Here is a 10,000-nt window from a genome sequence, read left to right as displayed (position 1 = left end):
TATATATATATACATATATATCTGATATATATGTATATATATTTATACATATATAATATATAGTATATATATAAATATATATATATACATGTATATATATGTAGATATATATACATATATATGTATATATATACATATATATATGTGTATATATATACATATATATATATGTATATATATACATATATATATACATGTATATATATATGTATATATATATAATATATACATTATATATATGTAATATATATATTAATACATTATATATATGTATATCTATAAATATATATATATATATATATAATATATATACTATTATATATATATATATATATATATATATATATTACATGTATATACATATGTGTGTGTATGTTTGTGCGTATGTAGGCTCTTTTTAAGATATCACTTAAATGAACACAATTTTGATCGGTTAAGATGGTCACGTAATCCACCGTCGAATTTGATTACTTCTTCGAGATGGTAGTGTGTTGGGGTCACGTGAATATATGAATAATAATTACGCCAAAAGTTATACTGTGGTACTCCAGTGAATGTATCATGTATGAATAACAATTCTGCATTATGTGCACGTTTAATGTCACGTGAGTCGGTGTAAACCAAAAGACAGGCAGTATTAATTCAATGTGTATGAACAATAAGTTGTCAAAAAAGCTAAAGGTATGGAAATTAGATTACTCGCTTGCGTGCTTGTTGTATATATATGTGTGTACATGATTATCTCTGCTTGTGTTCGAGTGCGTGAATTATAGCAACGCAATATCTTGGTCACTTAGTTCTTAGTGAATGTACTAGTTTGATATGGTATTATAGATTCTTCAATCGTAGATTGTAGTTTTTCATAAACATATTTTAGTCACTTTTCTGTATTTGATTTCGCATGTAGTTTTCTAAGGAGGAAGCTAAATTGGGCAGATGTGGGATTTCAGTGATTTTGTTTTGTCACGCATGAATTTAAAATATTCTCTTAGTAGAAACTCTAGTATTTGCTGCCAATATATAGTCAATTTGTTGCTCAAAAGTTTCAATTGTACTGTGTCACTTCGTTACGACTATTGATTTTAACCACATAAATAAAACTTTTACAACGTAAATTATACTTATTTCACAAGCAAATCAAAGAGATTTTCAGAGACTGAAAATATGTCCCCGATATTTTTTCTGTCGACCTATATTTATTGAATCGCAGAATATCTATCTATCTATCTATCTATCTATCTATCTATCTATCTATCTATCTATCTATCTATCTATCTATCTATCTATCTATCAATCTCTCTATCTCTCTATCTATCTATCTATCTATCTATCTATCTATCTATCTATATATATATATATATATATCTATATATATATATATATTTGCTTATAGGAAATTACCGGTCGAAGAGATCAGAGTGAAGTGGATAAGGATAAGTTCTAAAGAAATATAGTAAAAGAAACCCTGCTGTTTTGGACATTGCAGTAAAAAATGAGACATGAATATTGAAACTGACATCTACTTGAAACCTACAAACGCAAAAGAATATTTATAATGTCCTTCTTGGCACCCGAAACATTCAAGAACAAATATACCATTTAATTTGAAAAATTGCATCCACTTTAGAAATTCGGCAGAGACGACTTCAAGAATATTGCTCGAAAAATTGTGCTCAGCAACATTAATGGGCAACGGAATAGAACATCCCAAATCGATTGATATTCAAGAATTACAGAGTTCTGAAGATGCTTCATAGACTCTCTATGCTTTGTTTCATGTATCAACACACAATTCAGAAGCTTATAACATCATTCATTGGAATACACCATTATTACAGAGAGATTTTGGACTGAAAATGGTACTCGAAATAGAATAAATAACAAAAAGTAAAAGAAATTTAAAATCATTTAAGAACTCACTAAACAGCGCTAGACAATTCCAGCAGGCAAAAAGGGTGGATATTTTAATCTTAAAGAGGCAACTTATGAATTTAAAACGGGTCTGATATTTACCGTAAGTTATATATACACACTTGCACATCCGTAACTGTGGAGGCACATGGCCTAGTGGTTAGAGCAGCGGACTCGCGGTCGAGGGATCGTGGGTTCGAATCTCAGACCGGGCGATGTGTGTGTTTATGAACGAAACACCTAAGTTCCACGCAGAAGGTAATGGTGAACTTCTGCTGACTCTTTCACTACAACTTTCTCTCACTCTTTCCTGTGATGGACCGGTGTCCCGTCCAGGTGGGGAACATATACGCCAAGGAAACCGGGAAACCGGTCCTTATGAGCCAGGTATGGCTCGAGAAGGAACATCCGTAACTGATGTAATGGGTACAACAGGATAAATGGGGTTAATTCTAAAGAGAAGATTAACTTACGTACTCAGTGTTTATTACAGACATCCCGTTAGACATATGTCCAGCGTATAAAATATCTAAATATCAAGTTTTCTCGTTGTCTGAATATGCTGGAAATATTATTAATAAAACATGGAGGGATAAAGAAGGTACATTAATCAATAGAGAAGTAGAAGTTGCTATGCAAAGTCAATCAACGCTGATATGCCTGCATTTTGAGCAAAGACATATAAAGGTAATCCTTTACGTTGCTCTAATCATGATTAATCATAATTGTTGTGAAGGCAATTGGGAAAATGTGGAAATAGGTAAAAATGTCTAAGTGCATTTTTACTATGCATTAGGAAATAAAATACAACATACATGTATTTGTATGTGCGTGCGTATAAGTATACACAAGTATGTATTGAAAGTACACGTGTGTATTAGTCTGTACATGGTTGCAGAAATATAAATTCGTACTTACCTATTATTTCGAAATCACTATTTCTTATTGGCTTACAAAGGATACTCCTAGTATGAAATCCTGTCATCTTATCAACCTGAAAACAAAACAAAAAAATAATAGTAGTAGTAGTAGTAGTAGTAGTAGTAGTAGTAATAATAATAATAATAATAATAATATAATAATAATAATAATAAACAAAAGAGACCTGAATAGACATGTAAATGCGAAAAAAATAATTATACTGAAAGTGAAGAAACTGTCAAATGAAATGTATGCTTCCTTGGTCGCCATTCTCAAATATATGTGTGTACTTCCGTAGCTTAATATATATATATATATATGTGTGTGTGTGTGTGTGTGTGTGTGTGTGTGTGTGTGTGTGTGTGTATTTATATATATAATTTTTATGTAGTGAGATAAAAAAAAAAACACAGGGCTGTGTAGATTTTAGAACATTTATAGATAGGTCTTGCAAGATATTTATTATATATTGTTTCCAGGATATTTATTATATTCCTTCATCGGAGACGGTGTGAGAGGATGGTTAAGTAATGCTTAATTTAGATAAGATACAAAATAGAGAGTGAGGTGGAGGAAAGAAAATAGATGTGAGATATGTAGGGATATTGCATTTGTAGATCCATTTTTTAGGCAGAATGGTATACATATAAGATTCCAATACCTTATGAGTAAAATCTAGTAGTATTTAAAATAGGTCATTCCAAATATAGAGTTTATACACAGTGTTATTGAATTAGAGTTTTATTTTAAGTGACCTAAAAATAGGGAGTGTATTAGTAGGGTCAAATCGAAAACAGGAAGAAAGGAATAAAGAAAGAGAAAAAGAAAAGAAAACAGAGAAAAAGAGGGAAGAAGAAGAAGAAAGTAACTCTAAAAGTAATAAAATAATTAAAAAACAGTAGAGAAATAAAGGAAAGAAAGAAAAAGAAAAAGAAAACAAATATATAGATAAGGGAAAGCGTACCAGTTAGTGATCAGTGGAGATAATTTGAAAGTAGGAGTGGGGAGATAAAGGGTGATAGAGAGAGAGAAAGGTATTAGAGTGTATAAATATAGATGGAATGGGGGGGGGAATAAAAGGTAGAGGAGTGACAAATGTGTAGCGATAGAGTCTAAGTGATAGAGTCTACTTCTTCGAAACGCGGAGATGAAACAGGTACAACTGATGAAGGAGAATATTCTTTATGTTGCATTTCTCGTTTCTCTGATTTTTTTTCGTTGTTCGTTTTCTATGTTTTGGTTTTGATGTTTTCGTTTCTCTTTGTGTTCAACATTTTTTTAATGTCCTGTACCCATATATGCATGTATTTATACATATATATGTATGTATATATGCATATATTTATATATTATTTATATTATTATATGTATATATTATATACATATATATGTTTATAAGAATATATATAAATATATATCTATATTTTTTTTTATCTAGTTTCAGCTCACAAGCTGTGTGTCACACTTTAAATTCAGTGCCTTGAGAAGCATCATGACTGCCTCAACTATTTCTTTGAAGATTCCATCAATTTGTGGCGTTTGTTGCATCATAACTCTGTGAACAGAGCCAAAAGCTTTTGGGAAATCGAAGATTAACAGAATACCATTCTGATATATCTCAGAAGGCTAGGCGTTTCAATACCATATACAAGAACCATATCATCATAGAAATCCCGAACGTAAATAATGTCGCGTTCAAATTAACACTCCTTGTTGCTATATGTAACGACGAAGAGTAATAAATTGAACGTAGAGACATGTACGGTGGTGGGGAGATAGAATGGTTATATACTGTCAATCTAACACGAACGTGACAGTAGGGGGGTACACCACCGCTGATTAGCCCTAGGAAGCATCGACGCCTCCTGATGGCTTTGACACATTTTTCCTGCATAGGATAAATAGGGTGAGGAAGTCCAGAAGCAGAGAGTTAGCTCAAAGAACGCTCGAAATCGAATGACAAACAATAACAGAGATAAGGAATATGTTTGTATATATGTATGTGTATATATGTGTATGCTTGTATGTATGTAATTATGAATGAACGTATATATACATGTATGTATGAGTGCGCGTTCGTGTGCAAGTGCGTTTGTGTGCGACTGGATTTTAAAAAGTATTAAATATATGTAGAACTTATTCATAGGTATGACATGATTTTACTGTAAAATAGAGGCGACATGTCGCAAATATTTTCAACTAGAAATACTTCACAATAAAATAGAGTTGTCAATAGCAAAAATCAAACGAATGTTCTCATACTTGCTGACTTCAGATGTAGTCTTAGCAATACAAACATAAATGCATCATTCTCGTGCATCATTAAATATAGGCGATCAGACAAAATGGTTTTACTTCCTCAAAGGTAAACGTATCCCAGTAACGACATCTTACTTCTTTTATCTTAGCAGTAGAAATGAAAATCTCAGCAGATTTTTTACTTTCTTTCAGTTCTGTGATATTTACGCATGATACATAAATATTTACAGGATTTAGTCTAAAAGGCCATAACCCGAATAACGTAAATCTATAATACGGAAAATATTTATAAATTGAAACTTTTACTTTTATTTTCTTTCTTAGATTATAATATCATAAATATCCCGATCAAACACAAAATTAAACAGAATAACCGATCGAGATTCTCTGAAAGGTCATGTAATGTTAGATCAATATAGAGTTAATATGACAGTGGTTGTATTAGTTTTGAACGAAATTCATAGCCTTGGATAATCACTGGTGCACAACAGAAATACAATCTTTAGTTATTCTGTAGAGGTCAAATATTTCCATCACCTTTCTCTCTGCTTATTCCTTGATGTTGTTCAAGTCTATTCTTCGTGACGTTCCCTAATCCTAGTAGTTTATAGAATTTCAAAAAGAGACGCATTCGAAAACGGTAGCCCATTTTCCTTTCGAATCGGTTTCTCTCTCATACACACAAACAAACAACCATATGTGTTGCATGCGTTATGTAAGTATATGTCTAGTGGATCACAAATTGGTACTAGAAGCATAGGATAAATAGGGTGAGGAAGTCCAGAAGCAGAGAGTTAGCTCAAAGAACGCTCGAAATCGAATGACAAACAATAACAGAGATAAGGAATATATTTGTATATATGCATGTGTATATGTGTGTATGCTTGTATGTATGTAATTATGAATGAACGTATGTATACATGTATGTGTGAGTGCGCGTTCGTGTGCAAGTGCGTTTGTGTGCGACTGGATTTTTAAAAAGTATTAAATACTTATTCATTTCTTCGAAAGTGAGAACTGTAAGCCATTGCTATAATTTCTCCGATGCCGTGTATTCCTCTCTTTCTCTGGATTGTTGATATATATACATATTTGTGTGTGTGTGTGTGTGAGAGTGTGTGTGAGTGTGTGCGTACATATATATATATATATATATATATATATATATATATATATACACATATCACGCACAAACAGACGTACACACGTGTTTATAGATAGATAGATAGATAGATAGATAGATAGATAGATAGATAGACAGACAGACAGACAGACAGACAGACAGATATATATATATATATATATAGATATATATATATATATATATAGATAGATAGATAGATAGATAGATAGATAGATAGATAGATATATAGATAGATAGATACATACATACATACATACATGCATACATACATACATACATATCTCGACTAACGAATGTATTCCACCTACTTTTCAAATAGAAATTTACGCAGAATTTTTCTTCATTATTGAAAAAAATATATATACTTATTTAAAATGCTGTAGGCCTCTGATGTTCCTACACATATGGAAATATCTTTTGAACAAAAGGGAAATACAATTCCTTCAAAAAAATACTTAGTTTATGAAGCAAATAAAAATAAGAACAAATAAAAACTAAATACATAACTATGTTAATTTTTTATTTTCATAAAAATGATATAAAAGATTAAATTTCTTCTCACGAACCTCTAATACTTTCTGATAGCTTTGTAGCATTACCCGTACAGGTGTCTCAACTCCATTTAAAATTTGCATAGTTTTCTGATATTTACTATAAGGCTGCGATTCTCAACCATTTTTTTAATCTATGGACCCCCTCAGTTACTATTCTGTTCTGGCGGACCCCCATAGCTATTCGACGTTTAAAAACTAATTTTATAGATACTTCTTTCAAAATGACTATTTTGTTCATTACATATTAACTTGTGTAGGTTGAGCTATGGAATACAGCGAGAGAAACCTTGCTGTTTCTTGCGATAAATAGCAACACTTTTTTCATGCCCCCACAATTTATTCAATTACCTCCGTGGACCCCACTAAAAAAATCTTATAGGAAACCCGGATGAGAACCAAGGTTCTAAACTATCCTTTATATATGACAAAGACTTTTCGATAAGATCTCTCTCTCTCTCGCTAAACCAGTTTGATTTGAGTCTGTTCTTCGCTATCTGATGTAGACACTATTAACAGCTTAAATTCTCAGTAAATTAGGATTTCATAATCAACCTGCATTAAATCTTGAATACCATCTGCATATACCTCCTGTGTTATTCTATATTTATATTTGAATACAGTTTTGTCCAAACTACAATGAGCCGTATGTTTACTTTTTTCCAGTCAACTTCAGAACTTTAAATTTTTGCATAATGTAATTTTTTCAGAATACTTTGACTAATCGATGTTCGTCATCAATCACTATAATTAAATAATTCTAATATAATTTACTTTGTGAACGGAAACATCTTCTTGATCAGAAGAAATGTTTGGTGAAATGAAATAAACATCAAGTGGATAAATTTAGTGAAACTCAAGATCTGAAGAATACATTTCAAAAAAAGACAAAAAAAAAAAAAAGAAAGAAAAAGCATAAGTGTTTTGTGTTCGAAGTTATTCTTTTCAAAGTAACGTTTGATAAGAGGACAGAAATATTTAAAGAAACGACTATTTAAAGATAGCATTTTTGTTAGACTTCAGTGTAAAGGACAGACTAGATTTGGAGATCTTCCATTGCTCTTGGAGTATCACAATGGAAAATAAGCAGTTGCTTAATTTGTAAGTCCCTAGGGACATTTATTCTTAACAACTTTTATCTTTCAGGGTCGATAAAATAAGTACCAGTTGAACATTATGGTCGATGTAATCAACTTACACTCTCCTCCGAAACTGCTGGCCTTGTGCCAAAATTTAAAATCAATATTATTCTAGGTATTTAGGACATGTTCGATCTGCGATCTGCTGATTTATTCTGAGCGTCACATAACGTTTACAATGTTTACCTACATTTCCATCGATTATGATGTGGGTTATACATATGATTTCTCTTAAACTATTGAGTTTTTAAGTTATTGTATTGTTCCCACTTTGAATTGTTTCAGTTCTTTTGAAGGTTTTGAGGGTAATTTTTGTGATTTTGTGTCTTTCTATCTATTCTGTTTATTTTCAATGTATCCGGTCAATAACACTCGACAAATGTTTTGATCCTAGTCTTTCATACTAAATTCTCTCTACTTTCTCTAATACAAGCTTTCAAATCGCCTTTACCTCCATTTATACGAGTATGTGTGAGTGTGTGTGTGTGCGCGCGCGCGCTCCGGGGGTTGGTTAGATAGATAGATAAATAGTTAGATAGACAGACTGATAGCTCGCTAGCTAGATATGTATGTATGCATGGATGGATGGATGGATGGATGGATGGATGGGTAGGTGGGTGGATGGGTGGATGGATGGATGGGTGGATGGATGGATGGTTGGGTGGATGGATGTAATACATCGGAAAGTTTTATAATGCATCAATATAGCTAAGCGACATATCTAAGTTTACCTTGCTCCACTCAACTCCTTTTGTAGTATTACCATTTCTTTTTTCTTACACAAACTCCCTTCCACTCCCTTTTCAATAATCCAAACTTATTTATTTATTTGTGATACCCATTTGTAATTGTTTTATATTTTTAAAATGTTTTTAAAATTTTTATGTACCACTTTTTCTATCTTTGTTTCTTAAATTCTAATATGAATTCTGCTGGAAATTTTTCCTCGGCTGCAAATATTTGTTTCTTTATTACCCACAAGGGGCTAAACATCGAGGGGACGAACAAGAACAGACAAACGGATTAAGTCGATTACATCGACCCCAGTGCGTAACTGGTACTTAATTTATCGACCCCGAAAGGATGAAAGGCAAAGTCGACCTCGGCAGAATTTGAACTCAGAACGTAACGGCGGACGAAAGACGGCTACGCATTTCGCCCGGCGTGCTAACGGTTCTGCCAGCTCACCGCCTTTCGGCTGCAAATATTTTAACTATTTCCCTGTGTCAAAACATAAAGATTCGTCTTATTCAGGACTTTTTGTTGCATATATGGGTCATCGTTAACATACATACATACATACATACATACATACATACATACATATATACATACATACATATATACTACATACATACATACATACATATACATACATATATACCTACATACATACATACATATATACATACATATACATTACATACATACATACATACATACTACATACATACATACATACATACCTACATACATACATATACACATACTACATACATACATATTACATAATATATAACATACATACATACATACATACATACATACATACATACATACTACATACATATATACATACATCATACATACATACATACATACAGACATACATATATACATACATACATAATACATATATACATACATATATACATACATACATACATACATACAATACATACATATATACATCCTACATACATACATACATACATATATGCATACATACATACATACATACATACATTCATACATACATATTTGTATAATCCAACAGATTCTATTAATTTTGAAATGTAATAAACCCTGTTCATTCAGCCTTAAATGTTTATTTGATTCTAATAATTCCCACTGCGCTATATATTTAAGCATTTATAAACCGTTGTGTTATTCCAGAGGTTCACTTCTGCCTGATGATTGATTACCTGAACGTGTGAATAACACATTGTGGAGTTTTTCACATTCAGGGGAAAATATTTCTACTCTATCTTTGATAATTCGAATAGTATTTTTTCCATCTAATTCATTACACATCTCTCCCAATGTCCCTCTCTCTCTCACTCTCTCTCTCTCTC

General features: G+C 31.8%; 1 protein-coding gene across 2 annotated transcripts in view; it reads right to left on the bottom strand.

The window, feature by feature from the left end:
* LOC115220834 (dual 3',5'-cyclic-AMP and -GMP phosphodiesterase 11A-like) overlaps positions 1-10,000 on the bottom strand; it is a 290,583-nt gene that overhangs the window by 108,466 nt on the left and 172,117 nt on the right. For both annotated transcript variants that reach the window (XM_029791013.2, XM_036510552.1), the window contains one exon: positions 2,830-2,905. In XM_029791013.2, coding sequence (XP_029646873.1) covers positions 2,830-2,905 — 76 coding nt within the window. The remainder of the gene's footprint in view (positions 1-2,829; positions 2,906-10,000) is intronic.

This window comes from Octopus sinensis, linkage group LG17 (assembly GCF_006345805.1).
Source record: "Octopus sinensis linkage group LG17, ASM634580v1, whole genome shotgun sequence".
NCBI lineage: Eukaryota > Metazoa > Mollusca > Cephalopoda > Octopoda > Octopodidae > Octopus > Octopus sinensis.
The sequence above is the reverse complement of the archived record's forward strand: the minus strand, read 5'-3'. Positions and strand labels throughout refer to the sequence as shown.